Raw genomic sequence first — 22,081 nt, 5'->3', positions numbered from 1 at the left:
GAAAGTATATCAGATGAAAATAGCTCTATGTCACTTGTATGATGACTTAATATTTAATCGAGGGATTTTCCACATGGTATGGAGTGTGTTTATGTATTGATAAACGAGTGTTGATAAAATATGCGAAGCTTGGAAGATTTTACTTAAATTTGAATATGCTGTTATTACTTGTTATTTTACGTGGGACACCTTAACTCCAATGCATTGATAGTTTGCCCTTTCTGATTAAACCATTATCGACCACTTTGATATCTTTTCATCTCTGATTACAAGGCATCTAACACTTTGGAAATTTGCCATCTCTAATTATAACATTATCTAAAATGTTGGTAGTTTGCTCTCTCTGATAACAACACTATCTAACAGTTTAGTAGTTTGCTCTCTTTAATCACAACCGTTCCTAACACCTACATCTTGGACCACCATTAATTCTTAAAAACATATTCACACTGAACCTCATATCACATGAGGAATTTATCTTATAAAGCACTAGCATTAGCTGAAAAGAGTTTTCAAGATTTTTTTTTCAGTGTAAAATGTAAATATCTTTCAGCTAGAGCCTGATCCCACAATCATTGATTAAACTAGTTTGGTAGATGCCTCCATGTACACATAACGGCATCGAATGCATATGCTAGATAATCTGGGGAAAAGCAAATGTAACAAACTTTCATTTGTGTACGAACTATAGACATCTCTACCATGTACCCTTAAACGATGACTCAAGATTAAGAATTTGTTAACGAGACACAGACACGAGCTTTGATCCATTGAAATTCAGTTTTTGTTAGAGAAATAAAAATAAATATATTATAATTGGATTAAAATATTTTACACAGGATATACTTTATATAAACATGATATCCGGCTCCCAAAGTCCTGTTTGTAAACACGGTGTTTTAAGACGAATGCGGCCGCATTTCATGGGACTGTAAACACACCCTGTTACTAGTCAGGAAACCACGTGCAGATGGGAACACAAATATTCTTAAAATTGTAAGTTGAAAGCCACCATTTCGACATAGATCATAGGTGCATGTACAAACATAAAGAACCGGGTAGGTTGATTGTTTGTGTTTTCACTCATATTGAGATATCACCAGTTTTAGGTGAAGTACCACATATTTAGACCTATGCTAATAAAATTTAGACACCGGACTTCCGTTTTAATGTCATATCCGAAAGACCCGTGATTCTCCTCTAAATGTTGAGTATTTGGAGAGTAAAAATCAAGGCCTATGTTTACATCTTAAGTTTGACGTGGCCAGGGAATGAGCGGGACTCAAACTGACAATCTCCCGATTACGAAGCAAACGCTCTACCACTGAGCTACCACAACCGGATAAAGTTCCGTTCTAAAAAAAATTCTCATCGAAACCATCAACTTTGGTACAGTGAAATGTAAACATAAACATGGTTTGTATTGTTTAGAAATTTAGGTTTGCCATCTTCACAATGTATACAATTATATAATTACTATTATATAATTACGCATATGCTTAGCCGTAGGCTAACTACAGAACATCTTCTCAAAGACTGATGTCACGAATTATACGCATGAACATGAATATCCCAACCAAGGCAGGTTCGGCACCATTCATTGATAATAAAATTTGAGGAAAACCTACTCAAGAAAGTGAGAGAAAAGTAGAACATACTAAAATTGAACAAAACAGACACATATTTCGTTAGAAAATATCAATGATGGCATCGTTCAACTGAACTAACGAAATTTGAATATTAAGTGGAATATTAATATTCCTTACATATGATTGATGGAACGTATATGGCTTTGATTCCAATTTGCTATCTTCATGCAGTTTGACTGTGACCGTGTACAGCGTTTCAGGAAATAATTCTTCACACAGAATACTTCTGCAGTGTACGTTCCAATACTTTAAAGTATGTTCTGGGTTTAATTCCAATGTAACGAAAATGACATCATATGTAGAGTTTAGGACATCTGATACCCAAGAAACTAGTACACGTACCAAATTCTGGGAATTGCTAGGAATGCGATCACAAAGCTGTATTGTGATTGGGGGTTCTGCAATGCAAAATAACGATCTTACAGTAAGTCAATTTTATCATTTCTAAACTGTAAATGTAGAATAGAATGTCAGACTACAATGTTAGGAATTATTATGTAGTTACCTGCAGTCTTTGCCGATGCGTTGAAAAATTCTTTTAAAGGAAGATCTTGTGAACTGGAATCGAATGCCAAAGGCGAATCCACTAAGCGAGCGGTAGGCACTTTTTCAATCAATTCACCAAATCTGTAAAATTGTGATATATATTACACTTTATTATACATACCCCTATGACAAAGTAAAGATAACAAACAGTGATCGATCTCATAATTCATATGAAATACATAGAATTAAACTTAGGTCAAACAAAGACACTTTGATACACTATATATGGGGTCAGTTGCCTAGGAGGAGTAAGCATCCCCTGTGGACAGAGTCATTGCTAGAAAACATATCACATAATAAAGGAGTACAATGGGAATTCAGACAGACTGATAAAACACCTGATCATCAAAGACTATGTAGATGTTATCACCTAGGAACTCGTGTAATACATATAATATCAGCATCAGAGTATGTGTTGTTTTTAGATGACTGAACGATTATTTCCATATTCCAATCTTATTAAAGAAGCCGCTGTGTATGATTTCAAAAATATACTCTTTAATTTATCTTGAGAAATGGTCTTGTAAAGTGTTTAAATGTACGTTTTGATGTTGTTGATTTGGGACTTTAAATATAGCAAAAGTGGTTAGGAATATTTTATAATCGAATCGAGATTCGATTTACACCACTTCTTGCATATGTTGTGGCACAATACCTTTGAAATATCTCCTTCACAGAATTTAATATTTTCGTGAGGAACAAAGATAGTGTAACGAACCCGAGTTGATGGTTTCTCCACAAGTACGTTAGTAATTAGCGAAACGGGAATTACCCGCGTAATTACTCTGTTAATTTGCAAGAATAACCCGCAAATATGGTTACCACACAATTTCGTTGGTAATTAGCGAAACGGGAATAACCCGCGTAATTACTCTGTTAATTTGCGAGAATAACCCGCAAATATCACATACTTATATAACACAAGAATTACCTGTGTTGGACTCTCTCGGTTGAAATGATAAGACTTGTTACAGTTAACCTCTTTTATTAATTTGGAAACCAAGAACTTTCCTATATATTTACAAAACTACAAACAGATAGCTCGTAATTAATTAATATAAAAGCTACATGAGACGGGAATCACCCAGACTCGTGCATAAAGCTCAATCTTTGACAGTATTAAATAAGAGGGGGGGGGGTGACTTGACTAACACTAGATGGAAATAATCCGTCTAGTGTGAACACTCTAGAATTACCATAATGTACTTCTAACTTACAATAAAGTTTAACTAAAATATTCTGATAAATAAAACAATAGAACTATTTTATGAATTGTCAATTAAGCTAGAATAACAGATTTTCCCCAATTATTTACTGTTCGGCTACTATAAAATCCACTAACATTTCCCTCAAATGTATAAAGTTATTGAATAAATCTTATTTATATTACAAATAGATCAAGAGAATAACCCCCAGTCAATTGTAATTTCTTAATATAATTCCTAAGTAAGATCAAGAATTACCAGATCTTACCAGGCCTACCGTACTTACAATATTACTTTCAGTTATATAAAGTATTTATAGAGTTCGGGAATAACCCAAATTCTATAAATGTATAAAAAAAAATCTAATAAAGAAAATCCCAATGAAAAGCATTAATATCCCTACCGAAATTATGCGTCCTGTTTGTATAAGAGAAAAATCGAGAGTCCTCGGCAGAGCCACTGCGTTGCCTTTTTATCCCTACAGACCGTCCCCCCGGGCAACGCTCGTGCCTAGTGGGAAACCAACAGCAGGGCTGCCGGTGTCGCCGCTGGACACCGGCCCTGCCGTTAGACACCGGCCCCGCCGTTTGACACCGGCTCCCACGGCAGATGCTAGTAGATCTACTAAGAATAAATTTTAAAATCCTACGAAATATCTTTTACATAAAAAGAATGATAACCAATACAATTCACATAGTATAGATTCTAGATTTACATATCGTAATAAGTTTTACGTGCTAAAATGAGAATCGGGCTCGAAATACAACAGTAATGTAGGTCAATACAGCGATGGCGCCGACGACAAAACCACGAGCTAACAAGGGTAGAAAAGGTAGTTATTTCACTAATAACACAACATTTTGATAAAATAAACGCCTTATAGAATCAACGTTGACTTAAAAACATTATTGTTTATAGGTCAAAATTAAACTCGAACGAGGAAACAACACACAAACTTCATATAGTTATACATGTTTAAAAAAAATAGGATAAGTGTCAAAAGCATACACTCGATCACATACAAATACGATCCTCTCAACTCAAAAAATAGGTATCCAAAATACGACATATAATCCGACATTATTTTGGCATCACTTATCCCTTTATGTTTACAATAAAAAAAAATGTAACAGTAAATATTTAACATCCAAACGCAAAATGTGTAATGGTAAGTATTTAACATTAACATCGGATACAACTCCGATAAATTTTCACAATAGGGATTTGATAGAAGATTAACAGGATCCGGCAACATAGCTCTTATTTCTATATTATAATTTGTAATCCATTATAGGTACGGTAACTCAGATCCATTTGTCTCATAAAATGGTTATTTGAAAAATGTGTTCCAAACTGAAGAATGATTTATAAAGAATTTCAACTTTTGAAAGGGAACATGAATTATGAGTAGGATTACCAAATATGGAATTAAAGCCACGTTCGTTAAAATACAATTGGAATGACTAACTTTACCAAGAAAGACAATGTTGTTACAAGCTTATAATATAGTCAGTTGGAACCTATATACGTCTATTGCGTCAGAAAATATAGAACCCGCACTTGTCTACCAGTGTCTCAAACTTACATATTTTATATATCTGCCACATGAATATACTTAAGCTTCATTGTTCTTTCTTAATGTGTCAATATGTAAGGTGTGTATTTCAGCTACGAATTTTCCAAACTCAGCTAGTCTCTTCGAATATAGCTGAGGTTCATTTGGAATCATAAGAGGGGATAATTACCTTGCCTGACTTTGATTTGTATTCAGCCTTCAAAGTAAAGCTTGCTAAATAGTAGTAGGTCCCAGGTTCAACTCTTGAACTCAGCTGCTATGCCATTTCTAACATGCATACAATAGCTTGTGACCGTTCCTTTGCCAAGCGTCAGACATTTAAAGCGAAAGAGATGGGTATCTGAGATATAACCTTGAAACGGAGGACGGTCTCTACAGCCCAGTAGCTAAGTACTTCGTTACTAGCTTGAAAATACGGATGTATATTTAATTGCTGTTATTAAATTTAGAAATCCATTTCAAAATTAAGGATTATCTCCCTCATGCATAGCTCTTAACCTTGGTCGAATTTGGCTCCACTTTTTCGGCACGCTGTTTTTTGCTATATTTAGCTCCGAAACTTCATAGTTATTTTGGATTTCAAACATTTCGGTTGAGCATCACTGAAGAGACATTATTTGTCGAAATGTGCATCTGGTGCATCAAAATTCGTACCGTATACGTTTTACATTATGACCCCTGGGTCGAGACCTCTGCTGGTGGACTGTTAGTCCCCGAGGGTCTCTACAGCCCAGTAGCTTAGTACTTCGTTACTAGCTTGAAAATACGGATGTATATTTAATTGCTGTTATAAAATTTAGAAATTCATTTCAAAATAAAGGATTATCTCCCTCGTGCATAGCTCTTATCCTTGGACGAATTTGGCACCACTTTTTCAGCACACTGTTTTTGGCTATATTTAGCTCCAAAACTTCATAGTTATTTTGGATTTAAAACATTTCGGTTGAGCATCATTGAAGAGACATTATTTGTCGAAATGCATATCTGGTGCATCAAAATTGGTACCGTATAAGTTTTACACACATGTATTAATTAAGTTTGTTTGATTGATGATTGCAGTGTGTTACTATCAATTATGACTTCCACATAATCAGGAAGATACTTGCAAATTGAATAGAGGTCTATATAGAAAGTTGATATAGAATAAAGATATATCAGGAAACACGTGTAGATATAGATATCAGAAAAGTTAAATGAATCACAAAATGATATTTTCAAAACTTTACAAATTTATTTTTCAAACTCACATGTGTAGATAAACACAATGCTACTTTATGAATAATACTCTTAAAAAGTATCAACTATGGAAAAAATGTACATAGCAAGGTCATAGAACATAATTAACATCTTAAGGTTCGTTAAGTTTACTATTGGGGTGGGGGTATGTCATTTGATACATATATGTACATGTAAGATGCTGGAATAAGTAGCCCTCAAGTATTTCTATATCGAAATCTCTATGAAGTGTATTGTTTTGTTACAATTAAAATATGGATGTGATCTAAAATATATGAATTACAGAATTTGTAATTGGAAAATGTGTGTGCTATACCCATAGCCTAATGATATAGGAATGGGATATTTGTTAGAGGATCTACCAACAAAATACCCCCCCCCCCTCTCTCTCTCTCTCTCTCTCTCTCCCTTCTCATCAGAATAACAATCCACATCGTTACGTATACAATATTTTGAAATACGAATTGCATTATAATAGAAATTACATTGACCTTTTGATAGAAGATAAATTATTTCAGTGAGGATTATCCAAAAAGCATGTTGAGTATGACGCAATATGAGGTGAAAGTGTGACGTCAGCATTGGTACTGATTGAGTGTAGAAAATGATTTAGATATTTCTATTAGGCGGATCTTTTGTTTTTTTTAAAGAGAAACAAATGTTCTACAATAAATATACTTCGAATCTTATTTACCGGTGTTTACTATTAATTTACTATCTGTCATTGAGGCAGTTTGTATGGATTTGGAATGATTACATGGATTCTAACTTCACTATTAAATAACATATAAAATTTGATTTACAGAAAAATATGCAAATCTCTAGACTACATCACCTTTCAAGTTTCCTGTTAAATGAATTCCTAAATGACCATCCACAATTTTTTTATGATGTCTGCTAAGTGATATTCATTCATTTCTTCCTTTAATTCTAGAGAGTTCGCATCAAGGGGAATAATAATTGTGTAAAATAGTAGGTACTAAAGTAGAGTTTTGGGGAATTTTACAAAATAGGGTAAATTGTTTAACTGTTTTTATTTATTATATTAGTAGTAATAGAAATAGCTGTCTTAAAAACGGCATGTAAAATTAATGTCAGCCCTGCTGCGTTTCAGATAAAAGAGTGTCTGAAAAGAAGTCATAAATGCTCTTTTTTACCTTGATATATGACTTATTTTTAAGAATAAGCAAGAAAATACACATTTGTTTAATCACAAGTACAATAATTCAAGTGCTTTCTTGAAGTCCTATTCACTGTACATTGTTGGGAAATTGTTTTATTAGAAATATTTGTGAAAAGATTAAAATTTCAACATTTAATGATTTAACTGTGGGTACGGGCCGTTGCCATGGAAACACGATGCATGGTTCCAGTAATTTTCACTTTTTTAACATTTACTATCACCATACACAAAAGTGTGAGAGTTTCGTACAGATTTGGATTTTTGCACTTTCCACTTTTATAAAAGACAATTCTCAATGGGTACTGACAGCTTCGTTTAAGCTGTTCATGGCACTCTGATTTTGACTACGGATAGCCCCATTTATCTGATCAAGATATAGGGCTCACGGCGGGTGTGATCGTTCGACAGGGGATGCTTACTCCTCCTAGGCACGTGATCCCATCTCTGGTATATCCAGGGTGCTGTGTGTGCCCAAATCTCTATTTTGTATTGCTTATAGGAGTTATGAAATTGATCAGTGTTTGTTATCTTCACCTTTAATCAATTAGTATTTTAAGAGGAGTAAAGATAAAGAATTGGTAGAACGTTTACTGGATCCAGCAATGTAAATCAGTTATATCAGTTTGTAAGTTTTTTGTTGTTGTTGAAATTTTGTAATCCAGTATAGGTACGGTAAATAATTCTTTATATCTCCACTTTTTTGGCACGCTGTTTTTGGCTATATTTAGCTCTAAAACCTCATATTTATTTCGGATTTCAAACATTTCGGTTGAGCATCACTGAAGAGAAATTATTTGTCGAAATGCGCATCTGGTGCATCAAAATTGGTACCGTATAAGATTTACATCATATATAGTTCTGATGTGGGAATGATGTTTAATCTACTTTCATCGTTAATTCATGAATCATTTTCACAGAACATTATATCTGATTTACAGATATACAAATCATATGAATTGCAAAGTTATGATTTTGAAGTGCATACATTCTAATGACAATTCATTATGTTTGGAAATATTTAAAAACATTTTACTCATTGACAACAAAACAACCAGGAGACATTTTAAAATTCTCGTGTCATGTTTAGTTGTACCTTAACTGAAATTCAGTGTCACAGTTGGTGTTGGCACAAAAATGGATCCTCACAAATAAATTCGTATATAGCTCTAGCATATGTCCGTGGCACTTTAAGTGAACTTGTTGTCTCCTTATGGTGAATAATTTCCGATACGACGTGAAAATTAAATCAATCAGTCCATTTAATGATCAATTATTCATCATATCGGTATTGCACAAACTAGATTTAAAGATCAGTACTTAAATTTAGCGACAATTGTTCATATCTAGATGGACCACGTCCTTCACCGTCGGCATTGTCACGTGGTGTATCCCTCCATCTCCTTGCTGGAAGATCTGTTATGACAGTATCAATATATTTCTCAGTTTTAAGGATCCTTCGGGACAGGTGATTTTTATTAGCAAGATATACAACTATCATTGAGATGAAGACGAGCAGAAATCCAGACGATGCTATGATCGTTATCAGTATAAGGTTCAATCGTGAATGTGTTTTCATGGTTTTGTTTTCTTCTAAAGGTATAGCTGTAGATAAAACATTAAATATACATGTATAGGAATTTGCATTGTACATGTACAGCTAAGTAATTTATCTTTGAGAAGTGTCAGTTTAAGAAATTAGCGTGAATTAGCCCCAAGATAAAAAAAAATAACAAATTCATTTAATTAAAAATCTTACTTGGTTTTATATATCCGTCATCGGATACTGTGGTAAAATTGTAAAGACATCCATATGTTGCGTTGCACAACTGTTCTTCACAATTGCAAAAACTTTGACAGTCTAAGCCATAATTGGCATGCCTGTACGGTATTGAGCAGTTTGTTTCATAGAAACCAGCGCTACATTCTTAAATGTAAAACCATTCTTAATATACAATCCGGAAGAATTGAGCACAAAGTTTGATAGATGAAATAATGTTCATATGCTTCGCTAACAAACACTAAAACAGAAATGCGTAATTTTTGCGAGGTTCTTACTCGGAGGGTGTATCTAGTTTCAAAACCAAATTCGGATATAAGTGGAGGAACGGGATTTCAATAACGGATATGTCCTAATGCTTAACGGAAACTATGCTCAAATTTCATGCCTACCATTGAGGACGCGTTGATTGGTAAAATGGTAGAAATATTACCATAGCGGCGTTAATTCCAAAAATAACCAACCAATCGTCCGTTCTTTTAAATCCACGTCATAATATATGCACAGTTTCGACCCGACTGTATCTTGATACTTGAATGAATATTCTATGTAAATGAATATGTTGGATATAGAAAAATAAACTCGTTAACCGTTGCATTAGCAGAAATAATCAATTAGAATTATGTATAGCAGTCTGCAACAACCTTATGCTGACAGGAAAATACACACTCACTTACCATGTAAGCCGAAACATACAGAAAGTAAAGCACATAATAGAAATATCGTGATCAACATGTCCCTGGTCTGTTGAAAACCGTTATTTGATTCCTGATAAAATCCAACTCGTTCCTGTTGCTGAGTAATACAAAAACCAATTTCAAAAGAATGACAAATTGCATTGAGCAAATATCAGAACCAATAATATGACTAGTTCGACGTTAAACAATAGGGAAGAGGGAACATCCCATTCTTGTTCATTTACAAAACAATCATGTTATTTTACTCAATCGGTAGAAATAATAAAATTTAATTTCACTTAATCCTGTGTTGTGACTGTCTAAATCAGGAAAACACAAGCTATGTCGGTTCAATATATCCAAGCAATCCCGTGGGGATCCGGGTTAGAATATGTCCTTAGTACCCCCTTGCTTATCGTAAGAGGAGACTAAATGGGGCGGTCCCGTGTCACAGAAGGTGTGGAACGATAAAGATCCCCCTGCTCAATGGCCATAAGCGCCGAGCATAGGCCTAGATTTTGAAACCCTTCACCGGCAGTGTCGACGTATCCAAGTGAGTGAAATATTCTCGATATTCAATCAATTAATCCATGTGATCTCAAAATAAAATACACCACCGTTTTCGTCTGCCTCATACTTGAATATTTGTTGACCATATGTGTTAATGGCAAACTAACAACTCAACTTAAAGGCATAGGGTTTAAGATATTGGTGAAATTTTGCATGTTCCAAAAAGGTGACAAAATTTAAGATCATAACCAGATAATCACATAAAGGTCTTCAGAATGTTTACAAACACATTGTTACGATAGTAATTACAAAAAATAATCCCTGTTCTCACTTGGCTAGACTAGTACCCTGTTGACTTCGCATCGCTTATGTGTGTATGTAGCCACCATTCTGCGGGGTACCAGTTTAATATGTTGTCCTCCAGACAAAATTTTTATAAAGGGCTAAAACGTCAAAATGACTTCAATTTCAAAGCGCTACAGCTATAGATAACTCATAATAATATTACACATTTGTTTTTTTGGAGTTCTTGCAAATTATTGTGATGTCATTTTGTCTTCAAAATAGTATGCAGTTGCCAAGCTGTTGATATTCAGTTTGCGATTGCAACATATCATTGTGTATGTTTTAACTTAACATCAGGTTGAAGCTCGCTGCACGATTTAAATGGGTGCTAGAACATCTATCTTTTCTTGCATTTGAAAGCAAATGGCTATGAAACAAATATCAATACTTCCTGCATTTAATTCAGTGTTTAGTAAAGAGAAGATGCAAGAGCTGGAAAATAACGTGAAGGAAAAAAAATGAGAAAACACATAAGAAATTACACATTGATTGATTCTGAATTGAAACATTCTGAAGACGATTCCATTATCATGTTTTCCCATAGGCGCCTGGGTCAAGGATATTGTAATATAAACTATTTGTAAACAATGGAGGAAATTCGAACCACGAATAAATATTTCTCTCCGATTTATGATGTCTCTTTTTACATTTCTTTTATGTTTCAGGAATCTAAACTACATGTGTCATTACCACAGGTCACTAATATATCCACGTTTTTAAAAATGTTTTATTCCACTGATTCATAATATATAACAAGGCTTGCAACTCAATTTACTCCTTTCTGTACCCCATGGGATATATTTGTCAATTAAAAGTTATTTACGCTGCTTACCATCTAGTTTCAGAGCCCCCTTCACTCCCGGTAAATATTCTTCAAAGATTAAAATCCTCTAATAACAGTTGTCTATTCATTGCATATTTTTAATTTTAAAAAAAAATGTCGAGAGTCATCTCATTCTAATCTCTAATCACGGAAGTGCCTAAATAATACAAAATTCGAAACGGAATAAGGCCTTACAAAATTAAGTGCCGGGTTGCTTTGTTGGTTGGTTGTCAACTGTTTAATGTCCCGCTCGAGAATTTTCCAGTCATCTTGAAACGTCAACATTGCCGGTGGAGGGTTATAAAATTTAGAGCTATGTTTGGCGCTTATGACCTTTGTGTAAGGAGATATCTTTATAGTGTCACACATACTGTGACACGGGGCCTCAGCGTTTGCAGTCCCATCCGAAAAACCACCTCTTAGTCGCTTCTTGCAACAAGCAAATTTTAGTCGTTGAAAGAGGACTGGTTAGTGGTGACCGGTCACGGTATACCATGATATGAGTCCAGAAACCCATGCCAGACTTGCTGGTCACTTTTCACTTTTATAGTTACTCGTATCTTATAATATGCCTTGTCTGTACCTCGAGTGATAACATTTAGACTCGCTATCAGATGAAAGTACATTTGTAGGCAAGGGTACTTAGGAAAATGCTCTACTGGAATTTCTTACAGTGACAATTTTGACATGTAATTTGTGCAATAACAACAACACAGTCTAAGTACTCGTATGAAAAATGTAATAAGTATGTTGTTCAATTTTCTCTCACCACTCGATTTGGTCCTTCTCTTTGCTCGGCACTAAATCTGTTGGTACTCGAAAAAAAATTACCAACATATTAATATGTGTACGTGTAACGCGCACTGTAGTTCCGTATACCAGCATTGTAGTCACCGTAATGCATTGTATCATTCAATTATTCAATTAGCGGGTTTTTTTTCCTGAACCACGATAGGTCATTAACATCACACATCCTATATATGAAACAGGCAACCACATTGACAGGTACATTCACATTTATGGCGTCATTTAAATGATTTTGAAAGAATCAAAATTGTACAATGTTAAACAAAATAGTGATTACCTCGGAAACACCAAACTCATATAGTTAACTGGAAATATATTTGATATATTCATGTGAACTTGAAATAAAACATTCATATCCAAATGTGCAATTTAGTCATATATTTCTACTTTACTGTAATCGTGTCCTAGTCCAATTCATTATACAAACGCAATATATACTTTAAATTGCCTTTATCGCTCTTTGTTATTAATGAATATTCATAATCGTCACTCTCAAATAGAAAACTGATGCCGAAAGCGGGACATGGCGAACTGGGGTCATGATAAGCATTGCTGTGTGTCATTTTGCAACGGTAATGAACGTCTCCACCAAGACTTGCCATTCTATTGAATGTCATCGCGTGTATTCAGGCAACGAGATAGGATCTGGACATTCCGCCCATGCAATGAAAACTGAGTAATAGCTAGAGTAAAGTCCTTAAAGGTCATAGGAGACGGTTTTTAACAATACCTTTTCTCTCCATAATTATCAACTTTGTTTCATAGACTCCTCATAAAAATACCTTTTTAAGATTAATAACGATATTAACTCGAAGAAATTGAGGTGCAAAGGTAGTCAGAATAGAAAATCGTTACCCGATTATGGTTCCTGATTTCCTGAATTTGTGACGTCATAAGAGACCACACTCAGATTTGCGAATCAAAACAAAAGCACATTCATAGACGATTTATTCGCAACTGGAGGAGTTTTTGAATGGGGAACTATAGTTTGTTATGAAAGGATATCACTTTGAACTCATAATTAATGCAAATGTTAGCCACATCGACGATTTTTCATCGGAGGACGAAGAAGAAGATCAATCACTTGAGGTCCTATTTATTCCGAATCGGTTGACTTGAAAAAATACTGACTGGTTAATGATAAATGTATGATACTTTCATAGTACATTATCTGATGACAATAAGAGAAATATAGATATCTATTACTTGCGCTATTTATAACCCCTTGTAGACAAGGTGACGCAGCATCGGGGTTTTTTTTCCAAGGGGGTGTCAAATTGAGAAAGGTGGGTACCCCAACCCTTATCCCCCTTTGGTTTTATGTGCCAAAGTCCCCCCTGACTTGGATATATTGTATAGCCAGATCGGAATTCCCTTTGCACACATCGTGCATGAGCGCCGTATTTTGAATTTATTTTCATAGGATTTTTACAAGTATCGTGAACTATTTTAGTTTAACAGGTGAATATGATAATAAATATAAATGGCTTTAACATTCTTTTACAATAAGATTTGTGACATTAGGGCCTATATGAAGAATAATTTACCATCACATTAGCCGCTATAAGGACTCTTTCTTGCGTATAATGGTTGGAACTGGAAGCCAGAGGAAGAACGAATTCTTCGTCTGGACCAGTTATTGGAGGAACTGTCGAAAAATCCGAATGTCATGACTGTTTTTGTTGGCCATGCGTTTTGGACGAGTCACACAGACAACTTTAGGTAGCCAAAGAATTCTGGTGTGCGGTCCAGAAAAATTAATTCAAACAGAATAAAACTTTCTAATTTAAACAGTTTTGGAATATGTTGAATCATCGTGGGGTGTAGGACAATGATCAGTTCATAAGCTGTACATAGCCAGAAAATCTACACAGTACGCAGGAACTCCCGTCGGAAACTATGTTTGGCAGTCATACATCGTCGGATATCCAGTAGGCAGTCTGGATACAAGAAAACTTAGAAAAAAGAATAACCTGCCTAATTTATCAATAGCTCATTGATACAAAATAAATTTATCGAGCTTTAAGTTTTATTTGTTGATTCATTAGATTTAATTATCAACGTTTCTATTAACCTGCGCAAGAAAAATGACTCCTATGATTTTTTCAATCTTACAAAAACGTACAGGTAATGCAGGTAACACAGATAACATCCTGTGTATTTGGGACGGTATATACAAGCTAGCAGGGTTCCCTCGGGCTTGGGGCTTCACACCTACCTAAAATTAGTCCTGTCCCGCACTTAACTTACCTGAGGAAAACCGACCGGTTGTTCAAAATCCTCGGCCTTTAATTAATTTTTTGTTTTAAATTTTGACCCCAATAAGTTGGTTTCCAACGTGCAAATTAGTGCTTCATTTGAAGAAAATCATCCCCCAACTCTTGCATGAACGTAAAAATTGGTTTATTTCACCTGATATAAAAACTTGTAATTTCAATATCGCTACAATTTGCTTTGAACATTCTTTTTTTAAACAAAGGGGGGGGGGGGTCTGATAATGCAACTTTCAACATATAAAGTTAGTAGACCTATTGATATTCAATTTATTTTCTTACATATTCAGAGAAAAAGATTCTGATCAGAAGAGCTTCACATGACTATTTCTTAGTCAAATTCATTTCTAAAAAAATGAGATCGTGTTTAAATACTAAATTATAAATATCTGTACTACCGTCATTATACAGTCAACGTTTTGCCGGATTTTCTCGTCTTCACCGTGCTTGCAGTTGGTCTGTAGTTGAAAATAGTTAGAACTGCATCTGGTCGAAGATTTATTTTCATAAACCCATTAGTTTTTGCCAGAGTAGAGTGTATACAATAAAGAAACTGATCCACATCAACCCCCGTTTACAATCGTATTTTACAATCGCGTACAATGATTGTCAAACAACTTCGAGTTCTGTGTTCTCGGTGTTGATTTCACACCCAAGTCTTTCTGAACGTTGGATCATTTAGACAATAGTTTATAAAAATACCTGATTTGCTACATTACAGTTGAATGTAAGCACATGGGACATTTTGACGGCTAAAACCCGCAGTTGTTAGTATAAACAAATACACATTTGCGTCAGGCTGGTCTCTTTTGACGTCATCAAGCAAGGGAAATAAGTCATCTTACTATTTTGATACTTCACACCACAGCAACATTTGACGATCTGTAGCGTCTGTTACCTTACGATTTTTTCTGAATGGCTTATTTACATATGTTAAGTAATTAAAGAACACATTTTCGTGCAAAAAAAATTCTTTTTTTAAATCGTCTCGCATGACCTTTAATAATCAAGTATTATGTATCAAACACGTGGCGACATAAGGGGCTACAATCGTTTGACCGTATACCTTCCTCATTATTTTTACATGCAAAATCCGCCTCGTTGGCTGGTTCCTTCTCGCCCTGATTTGTGTAGTAGTAGTAGAGTAATAGAAACAATTCATATCATCCTGGGTTTTCGAAAAATGAAATTTATTTCTTAAAATTCAACGCAAAGAGAGTCAAAGCAATATGTCTTTATTTCTCTAATACACATAAGAATAATCGTCACTGTATATTAACATTTTCATATCTCATTGTATTTGCGAATGCATACACTCCATTGTCAGTTGCTGTGGAAGTATTTACTGGGTTGGCCGTCCTGTGATATACACTTGAAGTGAGTGTATTACTAGATTGCTCTGCCATTACTGAAGCTACATAATGGGCGTTATTTCTTAGATGTCTTGTGAAAAACTTCCTGTTAGCCCTCGAAATCACAACGAAGGCTCCGATAATGAGGAAAATTCCGCATACCGCCAGAACACTGATCAGGATATTATTACTTGAACCATCATCTTCGTTATCTGCATCTGTAATTCAGTTATCGCTAGTTGATATTCAACTATTGCAGCTTTTCTTTATACTATTTTATTGATGAATATGCTTAAACGAATACAACAAATTTTGTTGTACATCTTTACAAATCATATCTAGAAGTTTTGGTTGATATAAACAATTTTTCTTTACTCATGTTCAAGGATTTCTGAAGAGATAGCTAATTTGATTAAGAAAAAAAGCTTGTAGCATTTAATTATTGGTTTGCAATGTAGTCAAAGTCATTTTAAATCAATTCACCTCGACCTCACATAGAAAATTTAAGTGGATTAGTTTCTACGCATTACATTTCAAAATCTTATCCACATCAAGAAAATAGTATTGTTGAAAATATTACTTTTCAACAATTATATATGATAAATAATCCATTTACATCCAAATATTTCATCACAAGATATTACATTTGCGTTCATAAGTATAGTGGACATGGATATAGTGAACTCTCTATTCAAATGCTAAATTCAGCTATATGTACATGTATCATGTATTTTGATCTGAATATCATATATATATATATATATATATATATATATATATATATATATATAATCGTAACTGCAATAAGTGAAGAAATATTTAATATTTAATATCAAGCACAGATATAGCAATGAACTCTTAAATGAACATAACTGCCCTAAGTGAAGAAATATTTGATATAAAGCTCAGAAAATATCACTTTAATTACATACCCACTTCCGCCCCTACTCGGGGTTGAACTCACGACCTGCGGAACCAAATCTCCTAGCAGCATGTAACCAGCGCGCTAGACCGCTGGACTATCTAGGCAACTCATAAAACTTGCTTTCGATAACGATGGAATTCTCACCACGTTACATGCTGCTTGGAGATTTGGTTCCACAGGTCGTGAGTTCAACCCCGGCTAGGGGCGGAAGTGGGCATCCAAATAAAGTGAGATTTTCTGTACTTTATATAGATAGACAGAAAGATAGATGTGTGGATCAAAAATGATTAAGAGCAAGTTATTAAAACTTAGACCCCCCACTACACTAAATGTAGTTAATTTTAAAGAACTCATCCAACCAAATACGACTTACAAAATATTCATGTATTCTCGTATATATTCTCTATTCATATATATATATATATATATATATATATATATATATATATATATATATATATATATCTTTCTCTTACCGTAAGCACATCCTGAAATATGACTGCAAAGCTCCAGTCTACATTGACAAAGGCTCTGGCAATCATCACCATAACTAGGAAATCGACAGGACAAAGAACAATTCAAACCGAGGTACCCGTCTTCACATTCTGCAACATGTGGATAACAATATTTTAGATGGATAGTAATAATAGAATATGCAATGTCTAAACTAATGCTTATAATGAAAATAAAGACATACCTATACATTTTTCCTTTGAAACACTAAATCTATAATTTTCAGGGCAAGTCTTCTGGGTGTTTCTGTAAAAGAAATAAGGAAACAGAAATAACATTTCTATCATAAGATGCTCTGATTTAATTACACATCGTACTCACATGAAATGAAAATATTCATACACACAGAACATCATCAACAAAGGTAAACATTTCATTTTGACAAACATGTTGATGGTGTGTTTCACCTCTGTTACAAAAGTGTCAAAGTACATATGCTTTCAAAATTACAAGCTGTATGTCAAACACCAAGCAAATATAAAGTACTGAATCGAGCACGTATCAAGCACAGCTGCAGAAGGTTAAAACAAGTGTTACTAAATAAAACGCAGAAGTACTTGATCAACGAGGATAAAATATATAGTTTTCCTTGTTTGTATCACATTCATGAATTTATTTTCCACCTATTATACGTCAAACTGTTCAATGTTCCATGCAAGGTGAGCATAACGAACAGTGACCAATCTCGTGACTCCTATAATGTAAAACTTATACGGTACCAATTTTGATGCACCAGATGCGCATTTCGACAAATAATGTCTCTTCAGTGATGCTCAACCGAAATCTTTGAAATCCGAAATAACTATGAAGTTTTTGATCTAAATATAGTCAAAAACAGCGTGCCAAACAAGTGGACCCAAATTCGTCCAAGGATAAGAGCTATGCGTGAGGGAGATAATCCTTAATTTTGAAATGAATTCCTAAATTTTATAACAGCAATTAAATATACATCCGTATTTTCAAGCTAGTAACGAAGTACTTAGCTACTGGGCTGTAGAGACCCTCGGGGACTAAGAGTCCACCAGCAGAGGCCTCGACCCAGGGGTCATAATGTAAAACTTATACGGTACCAATTTTGATGCACCAGATGCGCATTTCGACAAATAATGTCTCTTCAGTGATGCTCAACCGAAATGTTTGAAATCCGAAATAGCTATGAAGTTTTGGATCTAAATATAGCCAAAAACAGCGTGCCAAACAAGTGGACCCAAATTCGTCAAAGAATAAGCAATACAAAATAGATAGTTGGGCAAACACGGACCCTTGGTCACACCAGAGGTGGGATCATGTGCCTAGGAGTAGTAAACATCCCTTGTTGACCGGTCACACCCACCGTGAGCCCTATATTCTGATCAGGTAAACGGAGTTATCCGCAGTCAAAATCAGTGTGCCAAAAACGGCACAACAATCGATATGAAAGACTTCAGACAGCATTTAACCCAATGATATGTTGTATTGACGAACTAGATCGTTATAACGACCATATAATTTGCAAAATACTGACTTCAATCGAGACTGTTGAAATCCCTGTGCCATCAACTTGTTTGTCAGTAGCTTACCTCGATTTAAAAACTGACTATACACAGAACAAGCTCTTACATATCTAATCACTTGAGATATATAAACACCATATGCAGGTGATAGTGGAATATTGCTACATAAATATGGAAAGCATGCAAGTAATTAACACAATCTTCACTTGCCGCTCTTCATTTGCTGAATGTAATGTATACCCAAAAGGAGTAAGCCAACGAAAGGTCAAAATCGGCCCTGTCACAGAAATCAACGATACTGATGGACTGTGACGATAAACTATCATAATTTGATACAGAAGGAATTATTCATAACAATTTTGTATTTATGTTTTAACAGTGGACCAAATCTCAGTATGTCAGAATGCCCCAGATAGCAGTCCATCGTTCGCTCAATGGTAATTCTTAGTAGGTTGGGTTAGCTGCATTGTCCCAACGATGACGCATGCAACAAGCAATACTGATAGTTTGTCATGCTTTATTGGGCCAAGGTTGGGCTAGCTGTTTGTGTAATACCATAAAACTGCTGTAGTAAGAGAGAACCGTTTGTTGGGTGATTGGTATTGGCCCTTAGTTGGCTTATTGTCTCTCTCACAATGCATTATGGGTAATCAGCATCCAGGATACTTTGACCGACTGCACCATTTTTTAAACAGTGCACATGAAAATGATGAGACCGACGAATGTTGCAAGTTTGTAGGTATTTTTGTTTGTCTTGATAGCTTCTATTAATTTCATATCAGTTTTAATTTTGTTTTGTACAAAATCAAGAACAAATCGGTGAACACCATTAGGAAGATGGAAAAACTGCAATTGTAGGAGTGAACACCTGATGATTTGAAATACTCATTATCAATTAGGGTATTACCATTAAACAACAAATTTATGACTAAATTTGGAGAAATGCTATTTTAACAGAAATTTTCTTATTTCCAAGTTCAAGAATTACATGTGTACTACATCATTATTGTTTGCTGATTTTAGTGAGGGTATATGTGTCATTTTTTTTATCTCTATATAGGTTTGTACACTGGTTTATGTTTACAGGTGATTGAGTTTTATAAGGCATCGGAAGCACACTGTAATAGAATAATCATATACGATTAACTTCGTTAATTCGTTAATTGATTTACACTTTTGGAAGTAAAATGGAGAGACCTGTACGTTATATATTTACGTGACCTCACTCCCCACTTCTTCTACGGTTATGGGCTATCATTGTATGGGCTATCATTATATCGGCAAAATAAAATTGTCATACGAAATGATGAATTGGTAATGTAGCAAAACGTACTTAAACCCAAACAAAACTTCAACCCCCCCCCCCCCCCGGAAACAAACAGATTCAAGGGCAATATTTTCCATCATAATGCATAACTGAACTCTTTTAATGGAAAGAAGTTGAATGAAATATTTTATTTTGTTTTGCGATATTCTGCACTCCCATAGAATTACATAAATTGACAACGCTTTTGCATTTAATATCTGTAAAGGTAAAAATATTTCAACATTTGCAACTTTAAAATGATGACTTTTTCTAAAATTGTACTTGTAGGTTTTGTGTTTGACAACCTATTGGAGGCGACATGTTTGTAGGGTAATGGAATATCTAATGACTAATTATATTACCACCAAGTACAACTAGATTTGTAAGGAAGAAAAGCTACCTTTCCAGGATTTGTCTTTATTTAAAGACAGTCAATCAAAGTAAGTACTCTACAGTTTCATCGAAAGTTCACCTACAAGTAATTCTAATAATCATTCAGACATGTACGGCAACAAGAGAAATATTCATTGCTCACTTCTTTCTTATCATATTTAACAATTTTGAAAATTTCATAATCTTTAATGAGTATATTCACTTATTTAGAAAAAAAACATTTTGGTGAATTGTACTGTATCTTGTTTAACATCTCTCTTGGGAATTTTGTCACTCATATTTAGACATCACCAAGACCGGTGAAGGGCTTCATATTTAGACCCTTACTCTGCGCTTTCGGCCATTGAGAAGTGAGGGTTCTTTAGCGTGCCAGACCTAGTGTGACAGGGGACATCGTTTTAAAGGTCATCTCAGAGGATCCGTGACGTTCACACCTGATGCCGAGCTTTTGGTGATGGAACTATCACTACCTGTTTTAACGAATTAGGTCTGTCGCGGCCGGGATTCGAACCCCGACCTTCAGCATGCTGGACGAAAGCTCTAACCTCTATGCCTCCTCGGCGGTTTTTGGCGAAAAACATATTCTGCAAATAAAAACAAAAGTATATACATGTAATTAACAGTAACTACTTTTCAGAGTGTGTTTGAAGAAACCGTGCAACAGCAGATTTCTCCAAGTGGGATATATACCACTTATAAAGGAATGACTGTGTAATGCCAAAGATATAGGGACGGAGGACGGGACAAGAGCTAAAACGAAAAGAAGGAAAGAGACTGAGAGAGATGTTGACATGTTGAAATGCTTGAAATTTGAAATAGATTAATCAAGAAATATGACTTTGAATTTTGAATTACTCTCTTTCCTCTAGCTCAAGTACGTTTGTCTGTTTGTAGTAGCATGTAATACTGTGCTGATAGATTACTTTAAAGTCTTTTTGAAGATAATCTGGCATTAAAAAAGACAGTTTTAGCTTTGTTAAAGTAAAGGCCAATATCCAATTAAACCAGCTAACAGCATAGGGTCATCAATGAGCCAACCTGTTAATTCAATTAAAGGCCAACATGGAAATAATTCATAGCACTGAGCCATCAATGAGACAACATATATGTATGACTAAGGGCCAAAGAAAAAAATGTTGTTGGATCAATGATGTTTGCAAACAGCGGCCGAATAGGGCCCAATATATTAAAGATACTGGCCCAACATTCATCACTGTTCGTTATCTTCGTCTTTCATTGAGGCAACAGGTTGGTCTGATTGAGGGCCGATGAGCAAATTGTGGCTGGCCCAATTTTGTATACCACCAGTGTCCGGACATAAATAGTACCGTTGGCCCAACAAACTTCTCCATTGTCAACGTTCCATATTTATGTAGCAATATTCCATTAAAATCTGTATATGGTGTTTATATCTCTCAACTGATTCGATACGCAAACGATTGTCCTGCGTATGAACAGCGTCGACCGGTCACACCCGCTGTCACATTTAAAG

General features: G+C 34.9%; 1 protein-coding gene across 5 annotated transcripts in view; it reads right to left on the bottom strand.

Moving 5' to 3' along the window:
* Positions 1–17,880, bottom strand: part of LOC125676099 (uncharacterized) — a 61,516-nt gene extending 43,636 nt beyond the window's left edge. The window contains exons 1-4 of one of the 5 annotated variants that reach the window (XM_056158769.1): positions 17,740–17,880; positions 17,582–17,643; positions 17,361–17,489; positions 15,829–16,177 (exon numbers count right to left, since the gene is read on the bottom strand). In XM_056158769.1, coding sequence (XP_056014744.1) covers positions 15,873–16,177; positions 17,361–17,489; positions 17,582–17,643; positions 17,740–17,831 — 588 coding nt within the window. In that variant the 5' untranslated portion in view covers positions 17,832–17,880 and the 3' untranslated portion in view covers positions 15,829–15,872. Of the gene's footprint in view, positions 1–15,828; positions 16,178–17,360; positions 17,490–17,581; positions 17,644–17,718 lie in introns of those variants that run through there. The other 4 variants (XM_056158768.1, XM_048913995.2, XM_056158770.1 and 1 more) reach the window with 4 other exon arrangements.
* Between the last annotated feature and the right edge of the window lie 4,201 nt (positions 17,881–22,081).

The sequence above is a fragment of the Ostrea edulis genome, chromosome 3 (genome assembly GCF_947568905.1).
Source record: "Ostrea edulis chromosome 3, xbOstEdul1.1, whole genome shotgun sequence".
NCBI lineage: Eukaryota > Metazoa > Mollusca > Bivalvia > Ostreida > Ostreidae > Ostrea > Ostrea edulis.
Note: the sequence above shows the minus strand (reverse complement) of the source record. Positions and strands in the feature narration are given on the sequence as shown.